General features: G+C 42.3%; 1 protein-coding gene across 1 annotated transcript in view; it reads left to right on the forward strand.

Moving 5' to 3' along the window:
- The window catches only part of DOCK1 (dedicator of cytokinesis 1), a 576,252-nt gene that overhangs the window by 159,217 nt on the left and 393,968 nt on the right, over positions 1 to 23,067 (forward strand). Inside the window, exons 25-26 of the mRNA XM_006867474.1 lie at positions 2,581 to 2,651; positions 6,390 to 6,496. Of these exons, the coding sequence (XP_006867536.1) occupies positions 2,581 to 2,651; positions 6,390 to 6,496 (178 nt within the window). The remainder of the gene's footprint in view (positions 1 to 2,580; positions 2,652 to 6,389; positions 6,497 to 23,067) is intronic.

Genomic DNA, 23,067 nt, shown 5'->3' on the forward strand with positions numbered 1-23,067 from the left:
TCGGAACCGACTCGACGGCACTTAACAACAACAAGGAGTTAGGTGTATGAAGAGCAGACATTACAAAAAAAAAGTTTTTATTGTGAATTGAGTGAAGGTATACAGAGCAGGTCATCGGTTTTACAGTCCACAAATCATACACTTGGTTTCATCTCAGTGATTGCAATCCCCTCCATGTGATAACAGTTATCCCACTCTCTCTCTGTGCTTCCATTTCCATTCCACCTGCCTTCCCAACCCTTCTCAGTTTTGTCCTTAGGTAAATGCTGCCCTTTTCAGCTTGAATGGTTGACCATTCCAATCTGAACATATCTCACTAGTGTTGTTGTCCCCCTATATACTTATTGACCACTTGGTTACAAATCGGGCCTCTAGGATGAGTTCCATTCCATACCTGAAGAGTAGCTGAGAAATATAGTCTCAGATTCCTCCAGTCTTTTCCTGGTCAGTATGCCCATTCTTCTTAATAATTTTATGTTGTGTTTCATATTTTCTCCTACTCTGCCCAGGACCTTCTAATGTGATTCCTTTCAGAACAGTTGTTAGTGGTTGCTGGGTACCATCTAGTTCTTTTGGTCTCAGAGTCATGGAAACTGACTTCATATGTTCCATTGGACAAATTGATTCTAAACATATTCAATTTTCATCACTCTTGTTTCTTCTTCACATGTAGAGACCAGTAGTTGCTTGCACCTTAGATGGCCCAGTTTCTGCTAACCAAAGTAAGATAAAGAACATTGTCTTTGTGGACTATGTTATGCCACTTGTCCCTGATGGAAGAGCAGACATTCTTAACGTTGACAAAATACAAACTCTACAGTTAGTTCCCGTCACAAATTGCACTGTTGGTGTCATATTCAAGAATCTTTGCTTAAAGTCCCAAGTATTGTTATTCTAGATGTTTTACAGCTTTATGTTTATAATTCATAAGTTCATTTTTTTATGAGATACGAGTTAAGTATGGATTGAAGTTCTTTTAAGGGGAGAATAATGTGACTTTTGAAAATCAATTGATTTAAAATGTCCTGTTGTTGTTAAGTGCCATCGAGTTGGTTCCGACCCTGTGAAGTTTCTGAGGAGAGGCTGGTGGATTTGAACTACTGACTTTGTGGTTAGCAGTCCAGTGCTTATCCTACAGCACCACAACAGAACTCTACCTGCTACCACTGTTGTTGTTAAGTGCCATCGAGTTGATTCCAACCCATAGCGACCCTGTATAGGGTTTCTGAAGAGACGCTGCTAACTTTGAACCAATGACCAGGAGGCTGTTTAAACCAGCTTGGCAGTCCAGCACATTAACCCACAGCATCACACCTGCTACTATTGTTGTTAAGTACCACTGAGGCAGCTCCGACCCATACCAACCCTGTATAAAGTTTCCAAGGAGCAGCTGGTGAGCTTGAACCACTGACCTTGCAGTAACCCACAGTGCTATAGGTTGATGTTATTCACACATAGGAAGGCAGAGACTCCATCAGAACTCTTAAAATTCAGGACTTTTCCCACCAGGGTGTAGCTGAAGGGATGGATTCAGTTCTGGCTTTACACGAAACTGGAATTTTAATTTTAGCTCTGATAGGGACTCAACTGTGCCATCAAAGTAATTAATGTTTCTATTGTCTCTTTCCTCTGCTTTCAAAGCAGCGAACTCCCAGCTCCCCCTAGGAGGACTGTTAGTATTAAAGATAAAATGTCAGGCACCCTAGCACAGTGCTACAAATGTAATAGGACCTATTACTATGACACCAACTTCTGAGGGTGTGCATTTTCTAGACAATCAGAATATGATACCAGAAGATAAAGCTATTAAAAGGGGGTGATTCCTAATGAAGGACTGTGCCTCAGTGCAGACAGACATTTTTGGAAAGGAACAAATAAGACCCTTCTCATTGTTGGATGAGATTTGTTGTTGTTAAGTGCCGTCAACAACCCTGTATAGGGTTTCCAAGGAGTGGCTGGTGATCTTGAACTGCCAACCTCGTGATTCAAACCCACCTTGCAGTCCAACACATTAACCCGCAGCACCAAACCAGTGCCTACCATGAATCTAATGGAAGAGGAGTCTTCTGTGAGGCAGCTCTTCATTTGCTGTAAGCTTGTCAGCATGAAATAAGGAAATCCGTACTATATGTAGCATGGTCCAGACACTGTGTTAAGGAGCTCTGGTAGCATAGGGGTTACAAGTTGGGCTGTTAATCTCATGGTCAGCAGTTCGAAACTACCAGCAGTTACACGGGAGAAAGAAAGGGCTTTTTGCACCCGTAAAGACTTACAGCCTCAGAAACCTTATACAGGGTCCCTATGAGTCAGACCTGACTCCACGGCACATCACAACCACCACCACCAGGCGCTATGTTGATAGCCATAGTTCTGTGTCAAAATAAACATGGTAGGAATTAGTGAATGAGGAGTTACTTTCTCCTCCCTTTGCTCTGTGTTCATGCTTACTAACCATCTCTCAATATGAAATGATCTTTCTGTTTGTGATTATTTTGAGGCTCTTCACAGTAACTATGAAGTTGCATTAGCTCTGACCAATCTGGACAATGCCCAACTTGCTTCTTTGTTCTCGTTTTGCAGGGAGCGGCACTGAAATATTTACCAACCATTGTCAATGATGTGAAACTGGTATTTGATCCAAAAGAGCTCAGGTAAGGGGCACCTGATGCCAGCACTTCCCCACGGGCCACGCCTGACCTCATTTTCTGGGTGTTCAGTTGATGGGAGGTGCATGGTTCTATTTTACACACGCATGTGTTAGTGCCCCGGGTCACACTGATGATGTCTGTGGCACTGTGATAATTAAGACTTTATTTGGAAAATGGATCATCCTCCCACCCAACCACCATCGTGGTATCTTCTTAAGAATAGTGTGGTTAGCCCAGTAGGTACCTAATGTTAGTTTTCTATTTTGCATATTTTTGGATTTGAATGTCATTATGTGGCTGTTGAGTTTTGGTTTGGTTTTGAACATTTAGAACATAACCCAGGAACTTTCAGGTGACTGTCCTTGTCCACTGTCTGCAACATGCAGACCTCTGCTTCACGAGCTCTTAGCGAAGCGGCCATTGGGGTTTTGAGGCTGAAGACTGAAGCGAAGACCAGGTTCTTCACCTTCCAACCGTCCCACTGTGCACAGGCTCTGCACGAGCTGTCTGAGCTGTAGATGCCGCTGGATTCTGACAGGGCTTCTCGTGGGAAGGTGGGACATGCAGCTTCTCCTTCATAAACTTCCAAGATCACAGCCCTCATCTGCCCTCCTGGGATGGCACCATCTTTATCAGCCAAAAAAGCCTTCCTAAATAATAATAAAGGGCCATCTGTGCCCCGTGATAAATCATGGTCCTCCCATTCACACTGTACGACCTTCACTAGTCACTCGTGACCTGGCGGTGATGGGCAAGGGGCTCCTGGGGACACGTCATTGATGTCTCTGGGGATTTGGTGTCACACATGAATGCATTTGTTCTCTGCCCTTGGGGCACCGACAAGACAGGACAGACATGCACAGGAGCCGTGGTGGTGCAGTGGGGTCAGCACTGGGCTGCTAACCGAAATGTTGGTGCTTTGACGTCACCAGTTGCTATGTGGGAGGAAGAGGAGATGGTCTGTTTTCATAAAGATTCATAGACTTGGCAACTCTAGACACCAGTTCTACTTTGCCCTGCAGGGCTGCTCTGAGTCAAAATTGACACGACACTGTAGGTTTGGTTTGGGGTTTAAGTGAGGAAAGGAGAACCTAAGTTGCGTCTGTTCTCCAAGGCTGGTTCTCCTTGATAGGTCTTAGAATGGTAGCTTCATCAGTCCCTGGGAACATACTAGAAGAGCAGATGCTGTGGATACTCTGTGGACCTTCTGAGGCTGAAGCTGTGAAGCAGGCATGAACATTTGGATTTTGAGGAGTTCTCCTTGGTTATGATTCATGCTTATGTCTGAGACCCTCAGGTCTGGGGGAACCTGGAGGAGATGGGGAAGTCACAGGCTTGAGGACGGTAGCATCCTCTGTGTCTGTCCCTCTTTCATGAACAAGGATCCATATGTTCATCATCCATTAGTGGATTGCACTGGGTTTTTACCTTTGGAGCTTGAGTCTGTTAGTCATCGGTGCCAGTCTGTCTTGGTGCCTGAGTGCTTCCCTCTACAAGGCCTTCTCGATGGTTTAAGAAAATGAACCGACAATTGTGTATATGCTTCTCCTATTTATAAAATTGGTTCATGTTTCAAAAAAGCAGAAGAGCTCACCGAAGAGGATAAATATCAAACTTAATGTCACTGCCTGAAAATAGAAGGCTCTGGGTTCTTTGCAGACACACATACACACACACACACACACACACACACACAGAGAAAGACTTCCACCTTTAGCAATAAAATTCAATATTGTATTTGTTCTTTTGCCACTGACTCTTGAATATGAGACATTGTGCTTTTCTCTGTCACCAAGCAGTCCTCTGCATCATAATTTTTAATAAGTTGCATGGTGCTCCATCCTGGGCTGGACCATTGTTTATTTAAGCAGCGTCAGGAGCTACTGACATCTGTTGTGTGCTGCTCGCTCCACACAAAACCGGCTGTGCACAAAGTGTTTTCCATGTTCTATCCAGTTATCTTTACAACATTGCTCTGACACAAGTTCTATTATTAACCCGATTCCAGGCTAAATAACTGGTCCACGGTGACTCAGCGGCAGAAGGGCAGGGCTTTGATGACACAGAGGCTGTACTGCTGGGTGTTAGGTCATGTCCAGCTTTATTAGTAACTACACAGCATGATTATTATTATTAATATCATTAATATGAATTTATTTATGGCAGTGGCATAAACACAGGCGTTGAGTTGTTGAGCCCCGTATTTTCTTCAAAGACTTTTAATAGATATTGTCAAATCGCCCTTCTAAAAGGTCAAACCAGTATCCCACCAATGTAGACTGATGTCTGGCCTACCAATCTTTGCCAATACTGAGAAAGCTTATTTTCAAGCACCTTGCCGAATGCAGTTGGTGAACCAGAACTTAGTCATTTTTGTTTTGCATTTTTTTGATTCCTAACAGGAAGTCTTCTTCCAACATTCCTTCAAGTCGGTTTATGGCCCTTTGGCAAACATAACATTTCATAAAGAAAAGTCTCATTGGGATGTTATTATTTATGCCCCATAAAATTCACCTGTGTCATGTGGTTATGAAGTCAGTGGTGTTTAGTATATGGACATAGGCATGCAACCATCTCCGCAATCCAGTTTTAGAGCATTTTCGTCAGCCCTAGAAGGGCTCTGTGCCCATTCCCACTCTCAGCTTTAGACTTTCAGTAGTCTGGCGTCTGTATCAGTAGTCTAACCTTTGCTGGGAATTTCATACCATTGGGTTCATACGTTATGTAGCTAGCTTCTTTCACTTAGAATAATGTTTTCAAGATTCAACCACATTTGTGATATGTCTATCATAATTTAATTTTTTAGTGGTGAAATCATACTCTATTACACTTTATCCATCATGTACCTTTGGGCTGTATCCACATTTCATATACTTTGATTAAGGATTCTAGATTCCTGTATATGTTGTGTGTGTGCTTTGTGAACATATATTTTCCTTTTTTTTTGGGGTATATGTCTAGAAGTGCTGGGTTTTATGGTAACAGTAAGGAATGGTAGAGTATTGGGTTATGTGTTGGGCTGCTAACTGAAAGGTCAGCAGTTTGAATTTACCTGCTTCTACACAGGAGAAAGATAAAACTTTCTGCTCCCTTAAAGATTCATAGTCCCAGAAACTATATACAGGGTCTCTATGACTCGGAACTGACTCGCTGGTGCATAACCACCACCCCATGACTATGTGTGAGAACGATGTGGCAGTGTCCTTTCGTAAAGATTTACAGTCTTGGAAACCCTGTGGGACAGATCTACTCTTTCCTATCAGGTTGCTATGAGACAGTATCCAATCAATGATAGGGTGTTGATTTTACATGAAATAACAGCCATGAATGAAAGTTCCAGTTAATCTGAATCCTTGCCAATACTTATTATTATCTGTCTTTTGAATTATAGCCATTCTGGTGTGGTGAAGTGAAAGCTATAACTTCAAAGCATTTTGTTGGATAAGAATTTGCTCATATTATACAAAGAGCATTGTTCAATATGCCTATGACACTTAGTGGCCATTTAGTAGCCTTATGGTGTCCCGGTGTAGTGCTGTAAGTTAAGCAATGGGCTGCAAGGTCAGCAGTTGAAACTCACCAGCCACTCCTCGGAAGCTCCTTGATTGCTCATAGTCAGAAACGCCTCAATGGCACTTAACAACAATGACCTTATATCTTAGTACTATCCTGTTACAGCGTTGGGTAGTTTTGTTACCTGAGTGTATCCCTAAAGTCTTGCACTTGTGTATTTTCTCATAGCAAAATGTTTACTGAATTCATCCTCAATGTTCCCATGGGTTTGCTGACCATTCAGAAGCTGTATTGCTTGATTGAAATCATTCACAGTGACCTCTTCATACAGCATGGTGAGTAGAACCCTAGAATCATTACATTGTCAATATAGTCTGTGTCTCCGGAAACTTGACCCCTCAGAAATTCTCCTTTCCGTTCTGGAAGGAGTGGAGGTTCAACCAATTAAAACATCTCCATTATAAGACGGGAAGACTGAGCCCTTACAAGAGAATGGTAATTGACACAGTCGGGTAATAGACCATTGAAAAATGAAGGCAGAACCTTGTGGTTGGTAATTTAGGTGTACATGAAGCCCCAGGGTAATCAGCGCACATTGTCACCCTTAAAAACGTCTGATTGTCATCCTGGGAAGACAATCACCTGCTTCCATGGAGGTGATTGCAAAGAAAATGTTCAAGTTTTCTTTACATTTAGAAATAATGTTTCTCTCTTTCCCCAAACTTTGTATTCTTTGAAGGGTTTCATCAAAGTCTCCTCAAAGTAATACGAATTTTAATGATTCTTCAACTCATTTATCCTGAGGAACACCTTCTATTTCCCACTTTATCTCTACTCTTTTTATTAATCATTTTCTTTCTGTTTGGACAGATTGAATTAATATTTTACACTTGACATGCACTTTTATTGAAAGCTTCAAACCTTTCATAATTCTGTAACCTCCCTCATTTGTTGGAAGCAAATGCGAGTCTGGCTGAGTTGCATGCTTGACTAAGGGGCACAGAGTCATTCTGTTCCATTTGTGTGCGGCTCTTTGCCATTCCAATCGCCTGTCTTCCATCTGCGTGCGTTGAATTCTTTGTAACTCCCGGTGATATTCCAAGGATGGAGCAGCCCAGAACTGGAAGGGCCAAGTGGAGCGAGTGACTGGTTGGACTAAGAAACTCACTGTTGTTTAGCTTCATGCTGCTGGGAACTGGGTTTGTCTCTTGGTTTAAGTCTTGTTTCTTGATTTAATTTCGTTAAATGTACTTGAGTTTACAGCTTATGCTGGGAGAAAATGGTACAACTTTACTGGGTGACAGTGTTCTCTAAAGCAGGAGTGGAGAATGTTATCTAGTCTGACCCTGCCAAGACAACCACAGTTCCAGCTACCCCATTAGGAGTGAGTTAATTAGATGTTTGATCAAATATAGCAGGCTAATTTTTAAGTTGACAATTTTGTATGGCCTGCAAATGATGTTGTAAATATCCAAATGGCCCTTGGCAGAAAAATAGTCTCCCCATCCCTGCTTTAGAGAAAACCCACCAAACCAAGAAGTGGTTGGTTTTTCTGAAGATCTCCTTCTGAACTGGAAACCCTTCCATCACATTTTGGACCCATAAATCAATGGTACCTTTACTGTCTAGGATGTACAGCCAGTGAGGCATGAATCAGACTACCCATGTCCCAGGCTCTCCCCAGACAACTGAGTCTTCTTGCTCCCCAGGAATTTTTCAAATCTTACAGAATTACAGTAGGGTTAAAGGAAGGGACGATGAGGGAGGTGATGGATGGGGTCCATTACCTTTGTGTTTTGACTGTACTTTATAACAGAGCAAGGAAAATCACCACAATATGTTGCATCTTAGTCTTATTAGATTATTGATATCTCAATTCCCACCCGTCAAACCCACAAGTTCATATGGTACAATGGGGACAAGTGCACACATACATACCACCATTAGCATCATCAGTACCACCACCTCCATAATCACTACCTCCACCACCACCAACACCTCCACCACCATTACCACCATCACCAAAACCTCCATAATCACCACCTCCACCACCATCACCACCTCTACCAGCAACACCTCCACCACCATTACCACCATCACTACCAGCATCACCACAGTCACCACCACCACCATCTCAACCACCAGCGCCATCACAACCATCATCATCAAAACCACCATCACCATCAGCATCACCATCACCACCTCCATCGTGATATTCCCTGAATTAACAAATGTCTGTGGACAATGCTGAACTTTTATTGAGAGCTGATATGAGGAAGATTTTCTTAAGGTTACATTTGTCTGTATTTCAGAATTTCCTTTGCAAAGCTTGGTTTAGCTTGCTGTTTCGCTCCGTTTTAATAATCACCTAAAATGTAAACTATTTAATCAAAAAGACTTTAGTTTTGAACCCAAACCAGTAATAACACATCCGCCCATCCATCCATTCATTTTTGCCTTCTCCTTTGCCCAAGTTACTTTGTGTCTACCTACTTTAAATGTCAATTAATAAAGTGTTGTTAGGTGATGTCGAGTCTGTTCTGAATCATAGCGAGTGACCCTATGTATTTCAGAATAAACACTGCCCAGTCCTGTGCCATCCTCACAGTCGTTGCTGTGTTTGAAACCACTGTTGGAGCCACGTTTTCAGTCCATTTCATTGAGGGTCTCTTTTTTTGTGGGTTCTCTACTTTTCCTGCATGATGTTCTTCTTGAGGTAATAGTCCCGCCTAACAACACTTCCAAAATACATGAGATGAAGCCTCATCATCATTGATTCTAAGTAGCATTCTGACTTTATGACAAGGCTTCAAGAAGTTTGTGGAAAAATGAAGTTGAAAGATAACGGAATTTATCCATCAACTTTTTAAAGTCCCCTCGTACTTCCTCCAAGACAGATATGTTCATGTTTCTGGAAGTTCATGTTATATTCAGTATTCTTTACCAACACCTTAATTCACAAGGCTCATTTCTTCTTTGATCTTTAAAAAAAATTTTTTTTTCATTGTCCAGCTTTCACTTGCATATGTGGTGATTGAAAATACCATATCTTGGGTCTTGTGCACCTTAGTTCTCAAAGTGCCATCGTTCCTTTTGAACACTTCAAAGAGGTGTTTTGCAGTAGACTTGCCCAATGCACTATGTCATTTGAATAAGAAATGGTTGTTATTAAGTGCTGTGGAGTTCGTTCCAAATCATAGCCACCCTTTATAGGGTTTCCTAGGAATAGCTGGTGGGTTTGAATCACTGACTTTCCAGTTAGCAGTCCAGTGTTTATCCACAATAGTTCATGGCCAAAAAAAAAAAAGAAAAAGAAAAAATGTTTTCTATTGCCAAGTTTTCTGTTTCTTTAGAAATTAAAGTGTTTACGTGAAACTCAATTATTTTTGGTAATTATGTTATCCTCAGTGTTCAGTGGTTGTGTTTTTGTTCCTTATTCTGTTTTCACACTCTAGGTCTACAACTCTTCTTATTATAGATTGCCTGAAATTCTGTTTTGGAATTGAGCAACATATAATAAAATCCAACTGCTGTCAATCGGGTTTTAGGGGACTCCGGCTCATGGTATCCTCGTTTAACTATGTCCCACAGGTCTTTCAGTGACTGATAGTTCAAAAGTTAATAGCCAAGCTTTTCTTTCGAGTTCCCTGTGGGTGCACTTAAGCCTCCTGCCTCTCAGTTAGCAGCCGAGTGCGTAGACATCTATGGTATCCAGGGCCGTCAAGTTGGTTCCAACTCATAGTGACCCTGTGCACACACACAGAATGAAACATTGCCCCATCTTCACAATTGTTGTTACATTTCTCACAATTGTTGTTGCTGTTGTCGTTGTGTCAGCCCCTCTCATTGGGGAATCTTTCTCTTTTTGGCTGACACTCCATTTTACTAAGCATAATGTCCTTCTCCAGGGGCTGGTCTCTCCTGTTACCATGTTCAAAGAATGTGAGATGAAGTCTTAACTATTTTGGCTTCTAAGGAACATTCTGGATGTACTTCTTCTAACACTGATTCATTTGTTCTTCTGGTAGTCCATAACACTTTGAATATTTTCCCCCAATACCATAACTCAAATGCATGAATTCTTCTACAGACATTCTTTTCATTGTCCAGCTTTCATATGCATTTTGTATGATATTGAAAATACCATGGTTTGGATCAGATGCACCTTAGCCCTCAAACTAACATCTATGCTCTTGAGCACTTTAAAGAAGTCTTGTGTAGTAGATTTATCTGAAGTAGTACTTCATTTGATTTCTTGATTGCTGCTTCTGTGAGTGTTGATTGTGAGCATGAGCAAAATGAAGTCATTGACAACTTCAGTGATTTCTCCATTTATCAGGCTGTTATTTATTCGTCCAGTGTGAGAATTCTTGTTTTCTTTACATTGAGGGTAATACATACTGAAGGCTGTAGTCTTTCATCTTCATCAGTAAATATTTGAAATCCTCTTCACTTCCAGCAAGCATGGTTGTATCATATTCATAGTAACGAATCTTCCTCCGATCCTGATGCCTTGTTCTTCTTCATATAATCCAGTTTCTCATAGTGTTTGCTCAGCATGCAGATTGAATAAGTATGGTGATAGGACACAGCCCTGGTGCACACCTTTCCTGATTTTGAATCAGTCAGTATCCCCTTATTCTGTTTGAGCAACTGCCTCTTAGTCTATGTACATGTTCCTCCTGAGCATAATTAAATATTCTGCAATATCTGTTCTTTGTTTTCTTTAACAAGGTGTTGCCAGGTAATATTTTAGAATGCTTAACCTGCTGTTTTAAGTGTGAAGTCAGGATTTTTTTTTAAATATCACTGCAAGCTTTGCACAACATAGTAAGTGAGATTGTATGAAATTTATGAATCTGAGATTATTCAGGGCTAAATGAGCCCAAATTGGCTTGAAGCTTCATGTCTTACCAGCAACTCCAGAACTCCCCAATAGTAGACATCGTCTAAGCCATGATTTGTAGACTTGAATGTGGAATGACTGATGGGTGCATTTTGAGACCTGATGTTCAGTATGATCCCTTTCATAAACTTTGAGTTTTAGGAATCGTCTGAGTATGAATAGCAGTGATAGCCATGACAGTCTAATCTGTAAGCTCCTGAGCCTTCAAAACATCCAGTAGCCATCTTCCGCCCTTGCCAGGAGAGACTGAGCTGTGGAAATCTTCCAGTTGGTCTGTTCTTACAAAGATATCATTGCTTTTACAAAAGATTCTGTGCACATTTGCTATAAATATTTAAAACCTATCCATTATCTGATGAGATATTACAGCCCTGGTTTTCCTACTTTGTTCTATTTCTTGTGAAGTGATAAAAGGAGTTGTCACTGTCCTGGTTCCTGACCTGGGGGGATGAGTCTAACTCTCACCCTCCATCTGCAGATGGTTAGAACTTGCTATCACTAGATGTAGCTGCACGTGAGATGACAGCTGCTCGTAGCCCTGAGTCAACAGTCTCTTGGCAGTGTGCTCTGGATCCATCACTCTGGATTCCACTCTAGGGCCTCAAGGGAAAAGCAACAGTCCCACGTCAGCAATTTGGTGTGTGGGTTGCTTCACTCACACGGAGAAATGCCCTGGTTCCTCTCCTGGTAGCAGGCTCTTCCCATGGCATTCAGAGGCCTCCTTCCATGGGGTCACATGGATGTGGCCAGTGAGTTCTGAAACTGGAGTTGCTCCCCTGCGGAAAGTCTTTCCTTGTCACCTTTGGGTTCCATTTAACCCTGCTGCTCCTCGGAAACCCTATATAGGGTTGCCATGAATTGGAGCCAACTCAGCGTCAACGGCATTTAACAAGAACAACCATAGTACTTTGGACTCTTAGTGTGGTGGTGTAGGATCAGCACTGGAATGCAAACCACATGGTTGACCGTTCAAACCCACCAGCTGCTCCTTAGAAGTCCTATACAGGGCTGAACACTTAATAAACACAGTAGCACTCTGCTTGCTTTCAGCCTTGCCTTCCCTTTGTGTTCCTTTTTCATCATCTATCAGGACATGCTCTGGTAGCGTAGTGGTTACGAATTGGGCTGCGAACCTTAAGGTCAGCGGTTCGAAACTACCAGCCGCTTCGCGGGAGAAAGATGAGGCTTTCTACTCCTGTAAGGATTTACATCCTCGGAAACCCTGTACAGGGTCTCTATGGGTCGGAACTGACTCGACGGCACTTAACAACAACAACAACATCAGGACATGGAGACCCAAGGTCCATCAGCTGCGGTTTTTAAGCTACAACAGTAAGCATACATTTTGGCAGAGAGGGTGGCTCATTTGGCTGTTTCTCGACAGAGATTATCTGACTGAGGGTCTCTGTGCTGGTCTATGTAGGTTGCTGTAACAATACCACAAAGTGGGAGTGTTAGAAAACAGCAGCAGATCTTCCAGTCTGGATACCGGAAGTCCAGATCAGGCCACTGGCTCTAAAGCAGTATCCTTCCATGTGTCTTTCAGCTCCTAGCGTTGCTGCTCTTTGCTGTCAAGACAAACAAGACTTCGACTCCTGGTTGCCCCGTGGTTGTGGGGGTAGAACTTTTCCATAGGGATTTCCAAGGCCTGTGACTTTTCTGAACTAGAATACAGGATGATTTTCAGAGAGGTGCTTCTGGCTGGTTTGGAACCTCCAACCTTTCAGCTGCTTGTGCAGTGTTCAATCTTTTGTACCTCTCAGGGGCTCTTTTGCTTTTAGCTGCTGGAAAATTCTTGACATTCTTGTGCTTCTGAATCACCACATGGCCTCTGCCTTCCCCTGCATGTTTGTATTGATTCTGCTGCTTGGTACCATAGCACTCAGAAGGGATTAGAGTTTCCAGCCACACTTCTTCCCCGTGACCTCACAGAAGTATGCCCTCCCTGAGATATTTTGAAGTGGAGCCCAACCATCAGAGCATTTGATGAGGATGCATTCTGAAAGAGACTGTGTGGATCCTAGCACAAATGACACTGTTCAGAAAGGGCAGCTGGATACAGGGTCTGGTCCCCATGCTGATGTCTTGCAGATGCCTTGGCAGCCTCAGCGCCTGCTCCCTTGCTCAGGTGAGGGGCCTTCAACTCGTTAGCATGCTGTGCATGAGAGCCAATGAATGGGCTCTAATGGCTTCCAAGTGTTGTCTCTCGATGTGACTTGACTACTTGAGAGCTGGTTAAATAGATTATGTGCTTCACAAAGAGATGACTCTTGCATATAATCTATGGTGTGGAGCGAGCTGATTTCCAAAGCAAGATGCAAAGAAAAGGAGAAGGTCAGAGCTTTATAATTTGTGCATTTGTAGTTTTGTTCCCATGCGATTAAACTGTTGCCCACATATCTGACAAAAGCTGTGAAAATGAAAGCTTAGATCCTGTTATAGGAGGAAAAAGTATCAATGTAATTAAAAGAAACACAAGGACATAAAGGTTTAAGATTTATGCTCACAGAAATATTTTACATTAGCATTATAGACATGGCAATGAAATGAATCAACCTAAACTAGCCTTGCTGTTGAATCAGACAAAATCATTGGACACCCTTGCAAGAAACGTGGACTGAAGGTGAAGACTCGGGGAGCATGCAGCCTCACTGCTGTGGGTTCTCTTGCCCCTGTTCTGAATTCCAGCCTTTGGGAAATTTGTTCCAAGGAGCACTCAATCATTTTTGTCTTCTTGCAGATGAAGTCATTCCTTGTTTCTATATGGCCTGGTGTGGCGCTGTAGGATAAGCATGAGGCTGCTAACCACAAAGTGCAAAGTTCAAACCCAACAACCACTCCTCGGAAACCGTATGAGTCAGAACTGACTTGACGGAACTTTACAGCAACCAAACAATTGGCAGATATTGTGTAATCTTACAGTGTACTTAATGTGCCTATATTTTTGTAGGGGTTTGGTGGCGGGGGAAATATGAGATATAAGAGAGTTAATATTTGAAGATTGGTGTATAAAATCTAGACAAAGAAGGACCTCCACTTAGAGCTCCACGTTGCGCTTGGACTTGAGGATTTCCATTATTGAGAACCTCCTGCTTGTAGTATGTCTTTGGCATCATCACTGGGAAATGAAGACAGCCACTCCCCTGTTTTCTTTCTGGTAGTTGGCCATACCTGTGGCTTCCCTTCACCAGGGCAGGCAGGCTTTTTCTAGACCCAGTTCAGCTCTGGAAACTTCATTTAGCTTCCATTTTATGAATAATAGAGAGCTTTTTTTTTTTTTTTAATGAACATCTAGAAAGCTAGATTTATTTCCCTCATTCTTATTTTCAAGGTGAATGAATCTTAAAGTTACCAAACGGAGTAAAATTCTCCTTCTTAATAAGGAAAACGTTAGTTGTAGCAGCCCTTTGAAACTGGAAGGCAAAGCTCAGATCCCTATTGGGACAAACCATTAGAAAATATTCAAGTCTGAATTCTTGACTATTTTCATCATCATTAGATCCAAGGTAGAAAATTCCCTTCTCTGAAAAGGACTAGTCAACTTCTTGTGCATTGTAGAAAATAAAAGCTGTGCGGTTAGTATGTGACTTGTAAAATATATCTTTGTAATGCTTTGATCCATAAGCAAATCAAAACAAAATCTCTTGAGCTTCCTCATTGTTTCAAATGGAGAGAGATTTCTCTTTAAACAGGCTCTTAAATCCAGAGCTACTCTAGTTGTGCTGTTAACTTGATGGATGTTGGAAGGAAAGAAAAATTGGGGTTGGGACCATGGAATGCCACAGTCACTTAATGTATCACTCCTACAGCATTCTGGAATACTTCAATTAGATAGTTGTGCTGATGGCAGCGAATGAGCGTTACCAGCTGGGGAGCCTGAAGAGTCTTTTAAATAATGGTGGAACATAATTAACGTCTTCTCTTTCTGTTTTTTTTTTTTTTTTTTCTTCTTCATGTCTTAAGAAACTTTCAATCTTTATTTGTAAACTAAGGTGCCCTTTTTATCTCTTATTCTGGATGTCACTATGTCTTTTGACAACATGTAACAAGAATATGTGTATATATATGTATAGATATACTTCATGTATATATATATACACACTTCACAACCACTATATACATATAGTGGTTGTAAAGTGCCATTGAGTCAGTTTCCAAATCATAGTGACCCTGTATAGGGTTTTCAAGGAGCGGCTCAAACTGACCTCGCAGTCAGGCACATTAATCCACAGTGCCACACCAAGACTTTTCTCTCTCTCTGTCTCTCTCTCTATCTATATCTATGTATCTATATATCTATATCTGTATCTCTATCTATCTATCTATCTATCTATCTATCTATCTATCTATCTATCTATCTATCTGGAGCTCTGGTAGTGTAGTGGTTACGAATCGGGCTGTGAACCTTAAGGCCAGCAATTCAAAACTACCAGCTGCTCTGTGGGAGAAAGATAAGGTGTTCTGCTCCCATAAGGATTTACAGCCTCGGAAACCCTGTACAGGGTCACTATGGGTCGGAACCGACTCAACGGCACTTAACAACTATATATATATATATAAAATACATAGATATAGATAGATATAGACATAGATAAATATATATATATATATTTGTTGTTGTTGTTAAATGCCATTGAGTTGGTTCCAACTCATAGTGACCCTGTATAGGGTTTCCAAGGAGTGGCTGGTGAATTTGAACCACTAATCTTGCAGATCAAACTGACTTTGCAGCCCAGCACATTAACCTACAATGCCACAACCAGGACTCCATGTATATATTTTAAAGGCCATTTTTTGAAGCATTTTAGGCTTATTTTTAAGTGTGTCATGGAGTTAGTTTTGACTCATAGAGCCCCTATCTATATAGATATAGTTTCTGAGGTGCGACTGGTGACTTTGAACAGCTGACCTTAACAGTTCACACAGAACTTGTAGTCCAGTGATTATCTTGCAGTGCCACACCTGGACTCTGTACCACACTTGGACTCCAGTGTAGAAATGACTCAGTGATTCTGGGCAGGTCATTTGTGTCTTAATTAAATTCATTTCAATTCCACCATAATGAATTGAGTGTCTACCTTGTGCTTGGGACTATTGCTTGGTGAACTTGATGTCTGCAGGAGGCTTCAGAGTCAGCAAGTCGAAAATGAAGAACTGGGAAAGAGTAATTTCCTCAATTTACAGACAAGGACACAGAAGTGAGTAACCAGTAACAAGTCCTAGTGGGGAAGATGAAGCCCAGGCGTGGAGCTGTCCACCATGTTGGTGCTGATTAAGGAGTTGTGTCTTTACAAATCTATCACTCGCTCTTTTCTTAAACGGTTTTGCACCCGCCAGATGAGTAATGTGTTCTGACAACTCCATTCACTTCAGTGCCGTATGGAACAAGACAAGGTGTAAATAAAGGAGTAAACATAGATAAGCCACTTAATGCTGTATGATGCTCATGGAATTTTAATAATTTGTCTCTTTCTGTGTAGGGATGCATATCTAAACTTACTCATAACCTGTTGACATTTTACTCTGTACCCACCTTGGGATGAGCCCATCCTTGTGACTTAATGTTGAGAGCAGGAAGAGCAAGTTGAACATAAACTGCCTTGATTTTCCCATATGCAATCGGCCTCAAGTCACTGAATTTCCCCAGCCTATGATTTTGTCTAGTAGAACTTGAACTTAATGAGACAGCTCACAACTTGTACCTGCAGCATGGAATTACTTGGAATAGTGGGAAGAGCCCAAGCTTAGCCCACAGTCTTATGGGCTCTGTTTCTGCTGCATAAATCCATCCTGAATTACCAGACCTTCCACCAAAATGCATGGGACCATGTGACTTTAACATTATGTTTCATTTATGCTGTGGTTGTTAAAGTTGCCAATGAGTCATTTCTGACTCACAATGACCCCATGTATGCAGAACTTGGCTTCACTGGGTTTTCAAGGCTGTAACCTTTTGGAAATAGATGTTGTTGTGTTAATGCTGTGGAGTCGGTTTACGACTCATAGCGACCCTGTATAGGGTTTCCAAGGAGTGGCTAGTGAGTTTGAACTGCCAACCTTGTGGTTCAAGCTGACCTGTGATAGAGTACCATACCAGGATGGCCAGGCCTTATTTCTGGGATGTCTCTGGGTGGATTTGAATCTTCAGCCTTTTGGTTAGTAGTCTAGTGCTTAATCATTTACACCACACAGGGAGTCTTTTTTAATTGTATACATTTTTTTTTTTTTCATGTCAATGATAAGGTGGGACCTCATTGTTAGGGTGAGGTAGCCAGCAGGGGGCTGTGTAGACCAAGTCCTGTGTTATTGGGTGGCCTTCACTTCTTATTCAAAGGCAGGCCAGCCACTCTACTTCCCTCCCTTTCTCTTTCTGTTTTAACTCTCGTCCTTTATGTGGTGACATTCTGCCCAAGGACTGGTTGATCCTCAGAATTCCATCTGAACTCACCAAGTCACCTTTTCTGATGGCCTTCCTTCTATCCATAGAGAACAGATCCCTGTCTGACCAGTACTTCTTGCACAATCTTTTCTGGTTTCTAATGGTCTCCTCTCTCTATGGATGGAACTCATTGTGACTTTTCTCTACTGGTTTTGCTTTCTTCTTTCTTATGACATAGGCTTTACTACTAAAGTACTAGTGGACATTTAACCACCATCATCTTTCTCCTCACTCTAGTGTCTGATGTTCCACTCCCTTCTACCTCTTTTTATAATGGGACCCAGTGGCTATATCCAGAAGATCTTCTTTTCCCCCAACACCCCTCCCCCCTGCTTTGTTCTACAGTCTACATGCAACCATGGTCCAACTTTTGGTTGTCTGTCCCCCTCTCAGTTGAAATTATGTGGCCCTGGACACTGAGATGCATTTGACCCCATGTGTTTGAGCCATCTCAGTCCAGTTTTGCTGAGGTGCTTCAAAGATGCTGCCCAGCTGGTGGGACAGGAGCTCTGGGCAGTTGTCTTTACTCCATCTCTTTGATAAGGAAACTAATGTGCAAAATAGAAAATGATGTCAGCTTTATTCTGGGTCTGCAGAGTATCATGGCTTTTTACATCATGATGACGCTTGGAAATTTTCCATTTGCATGTGACATGTAAATGTATTGGAGTAATCCATACTTATGCATATATGTGCAGGCATGGGCCAAGGGGCTTTGGACTGTGGATTGGGCATCTCATTGACTTGGCTGATGCTTCATGGTATGACTTCCTCGTGCCCCTCCTCTCTGGCTTCTGGTTTCTTCATCTGCCAAATGTGCAGATGAAGATATGAACCTTATGGTCCCTTCCAGTCTGGCCCCACCCTCTGTCATTCTTGTTCAGAGGAAATGCATTTGGATCAATTGAGTCATGTGAGTTCAGGGTTCTTAGACGGCTGAACATAAAATGATTGTCTATGGCTTTTCCTGTTTAATTCTCATTAAAAGTCTTAATCTGGATCTCAGCTCTGAGTACCCAGTACAAGGTTATTAAATGCACTTTATGGATCATTTGTTTAATGTGGCCAAACGAAAAATTAAGAAGCACATTACTCAGTGTTGGTAAAAATGAATGTTTTAAATAGACAAATTCATTATCGAATTTGTCTCCTGCTTGAAAATGTAGAGCTGTAATGGGGTTAGAGACGGGTATTCGGCTTGGACATTGATAAGCTGATGATGCCTGTTGAATACCTGAAAGATTAATATTTTTTACGCTGTGCCCATTACCAGAACATGAATCATCATGGCTGGGCCCACACGGCTGAGGATGAACAGCTGTCGGATTATTGTTGACTGTAATCTTTGTGGAGGGGGGGCAGGTGGGATCAGAACCTGCGATCCCTGTAGCCCGTGGGTGGACATTCTGAGCACGCCAGCTCCCTGCCCCTGCCTTGGCTGTCTGGGGTGAGGTGCCTTCACCCCAACCGTACATAGCCGAATAAACCAGGACCACTCTGCCTGCTCCCTCCCTCACCAGGTTAGACCTCTGCCCCGAGTCAGTAGACATAGGCGCTGGTATGTCCTTGAATCACATGCACAGGACAGTGTGCCTGACAGCAGATAGCCCTGGTGCTTGATTGTGCTCAGAGTGTGAGCATCAGGCCACTGAGAAGAGATACTGCACACACGAGGTCTTCCATGTCTGCTACTTAGCATGCTCTTACACTATCCTGTCTAGGGAAAGTGGAGTGCAAGTCACATAGAAAATTGTACAATTTCTAGTAACCACAGGGGAGTGTGGTGACACCGTAGGATAGACACTGGACTGCTGACCACAAAGTCGGCAGTCCGAATCCACTGACTGCTCTGTGGGAGAAAGATGAGGCTTTCTGCTCCTGTAAAGATCTACAGTCTTGGAAACCCAGTACAGACAGGGTTGCTATGAGTTGGATCGGATTCGACAGCACTTAACAACAATAACAAGACCCACAATGGCACAATTAAGCTGCTAACTGCAAGGTGGGTAGTTCTAACCCACCCAATAGCTCTGGAAGATAAAGATCTGGTGATCTACTTACATAATATGGAAAGCCAAGAAAAACCTGTGAGGCAATTCTACTTCGCCACATGGGTCACTATGAGCCAGTATCGACTCAATGGCATTATACCACAGCCACATGTAACCACACACTCAAAAAACTATAAAGGAATGTTGTTGTTGTTATAAGTGCTATTGAGTCGATTCTGATCCAGTGAGATCAATTTTTATAATGTATTTTATTGAACCTGACAGTTCTAAAATACTTGTGTTATGACATGTATTCATTATAAAAATTACTGATGAGATATTTTACCTTCTCTTTTCGTTCACACTAATTCTTTGAAATTTGGAGTAGGTTTTACACGTATACCACCCTCTCAGTGTGGACACTAAAGATTCTTCAGTGATGCTTCATCTGTATTTTTAACATGAATTGCAATTTACCAGTGAAAAAGTAAACCCACATACTCACGTTGTTGTAAGCAGTTGTTCCAGACAGCTGTTTCAAAGAGTTATTTTCAGTAGCAAAATGACATATCACCTTTAAACTGATGTTTCACTAAAATGAAGAATTTTGTTCCCTGGTGGCATTTCAGTGGTCACTGTTTCAGAAAGCATGACTCTAAGGCTACTGAAAGGGTTTCTAAGTGGTGCAAGTAGTTAAATGCTTGGCTGCTAACTTCAAGCTCATCCAGAGGTACCGCAGCAGAAAGCCCAGGTGATCAACTTATGAAAAATCAGATGTTGAAAACCCTTTGGAGTATAGTTCTACCTTGACACACACGGGGTCACCATGTGTTGAATTCAACTTCATAGCAACTGGTAAGGTATTAGTGTTCTATGTGTACTTGTATTTGAAAAGGTATCTTTGGACAATAGTATTATTATTTCTCTCATTGTCATTGTTGTTGTTAAGTGCTGTCAAGTCGGTTCTGACTCATAGCAAGTCTGTATAGGGTTTCCAAGGAGTGGCTGGTGAGCTTGAACTGCCGGCCTTACAGTTTAAACCGACCTTGTGGTCCGGCACATTAACCCGCAGAGCCAAACTAAGACTCCTCACTGTCATTAGCAGCTACCACTTACATTGTAAGCTCATTGCTTACCAAATATACACAGTGTATCATTGAATCCTCCCAATAAACCTCAGAAGTATAAGCAGCATTCCCGCTTTTCAGATAAGTAAATTTCAGGTAGAATTCTGATGTGGCACTTGAGGATCAGCACTGGGCTGCTAACCACAGAGCTGACAGTTCAAACTCACCAGCTGCTTCTTGGAAACCTTGAACAGCGATGCTGAGTCAGAACTGACTCGACAGCACGTAACAACAAGCTATAGCTAGGGAACTTAAGTAGCATGTCCGAGATTCAAAGCAAAGAGAGAGCCAAGTGGATTTTATTATTTCTGTATGTATGTCGGCACTCTGACACTTACTGAGAATTGAAAGTCTTGAACAAAATCCCAGCGGGACCCACCTTCCAAGACATTGGGTCAAGATTTTGTTCCTGCAGTTTCTAACTAACAAATAAATTCCAAAATCTTACTTAGAGATTGCTGTTGAGTTGAGTCTGACTCATCGCGACCCTCTATACCACAGAATCAGACACTGCCCTACCCTGAGCTGGTCTCACAATTGTTGGTGTTGTTTAAGGCCCATTGTTGGATCCACTGTGTCAGTTCATCTTGTTGAAGGCCTCCCTTTTTTACCTTCTACTTTACCTAGCATGATGTCCTCTTCCAGGGACAGATCCCTCGTGATCACATGTCCAAAGTATGTGAGACAAAGTTTCTTCTAAGGAACATTCTGGCAGAACTTCTTCCAAGAAAGATTTGTTCATTCTTCTGGCGGTCCATGGTATATTCAGTTTTCATCACCAACGCCATAATTCAAGGGCCTCAATTCTTCTTTGATCGTCCTTATTTATTATCAAGTTTTTGCATGCATACGAGTTCATGGAAAATATCATAGCTTTGATCAGGCACACCTTAGTCCTCACCATAATACCTTGCTTCTGTAACACTTTAAAGATGTCTTTTGTGGCAGATTTGCACGTGTGTGTGATATACCTTCCTCAAAACTCATGGTTTGCAGCCATGATGGAAGATAAAGTTTGAGGATACTTAGTGTTTAAAACTTGTACCCCAACACTTCTTGAAAGACCTTGTCTATAAACTGATATAAGGAGTAAGAGATGTTCTTTTGAAAAGGAAGGCTAGAGAAGTCTGCATTCATTTTTGCTTTAAGCTAGGCAGATGACTAGAGTAACTGGGAAGTAGACTTGGTTTTCACTGTAGACTAATTGTACATCTATGCACAGGTAATTGTAAATTAAACGAATGGAAACAACCACACACATACATGTGCTTGTGCATCATTGTCCAGATCAGCTTGGGACGTGGCCAGGAAAACTGGGTCAACAGAAGAGCGGGCAAGATCTTGTTATCATGTCTCTGTCCTTAGGAGGTCATCCTAGGGTGGACAAGGACTGCTTTGGACGGCAGTCACCCCCTGACTACTTACAGTGTAAAGTACTGTGGCTTATGGATAAACAACCAATCCATAAAGCTAAAGTTAATATTCATTATGTGTTCTAGAAGAAGAGAAATCTCTTCTCCAGATTGAGTAGATAACACACACACACACTACCGCTATCAGACCTTGGCTGTCCAATGGCAGGAACTCTGCCTCTGACATACAAGCAAACCAGGGCCCAGATGATGAAAGTGAATGAGCTGGCTTTCTCATTAATGAGACCAAGGAGACTTCTGTTCTTATGGAGATTGCATTCAAGTAAGCGAATATGTTGTTGTTCAGTGCCATTGAGTTGGTTTTTGCTCATAACGACCCTGTATAGGGTTTCTGAGGAGCAGCTGGTAAGCTTGAACCGCCAACCTTGAGATTCAAACCGACCTTGCAGTCCAATGCATTAACCTGCAGTGCCACACCAGGACTCCTAGTGAATGTAGAAATTAAAAGAAATTAATAACGAAGGTTACCTAAGGTGGCCCAAGAACGGGGCATTTGAAGCTTACCTGATGTGTCAGTGGGCTGAGCAGGGGTCCTGTGTGACCAGACCCTTAGTAAAGCAGTTCGGCTGGTTTATACTGCCACCATCTTTGGCTGTATGCCATTAGCCAGGCCATCTGAAGAACCCTGGGAAATTGCCTTTCCTTTTTTTGTGGTCCTGGATGGGTTTCTGTGGATCAAGTGAGGGGCCAGGGTAGTGCTGTCAGTGACCATGTCCTTGGAGGTCTGCTGGAGATCTTGGGTGAGGTCAGTGGCCTTTTAGGGAAGCCTGGGCAGCCAGCTCATTCACTTTTGTCATCTGGGCCCTGGTTTGCTTGTATGTCAGAGGCAGAGTTCCTGCCATTGGACCTGCCTGATGCAAATGTTGCTGATTCTGCTGGTGCTGGTGCTGGAGGTGGTCTTCCTTGTGCTGATGGTGCTCCTGGTGGTGGTGATGATGTTGATGCTCCTTCTTTCTGGGGGTGCTGGTGCTGATGGTGTTCGTGGTGGTGTTGATGGTGCTGATGGTGTT

The sequence above is a fragment of the Chrysochloris asiatica genome, unplaced genomic scaffold (genome assembly GCF_000296735.1).
Source record: "Chrysochloris asiatica unplaced genomic scaffold, ChrAsi1.0 scaffold00105, whole genome shotgun sequence".
Taxonomy (NCBI): domain Eukaryota; kingdom Metazoa; phylum Chordata; class Mammalia; order Afrosoricida; family Chrysochloridae; genus Chrysochloris; species Chrysochloris asiatica.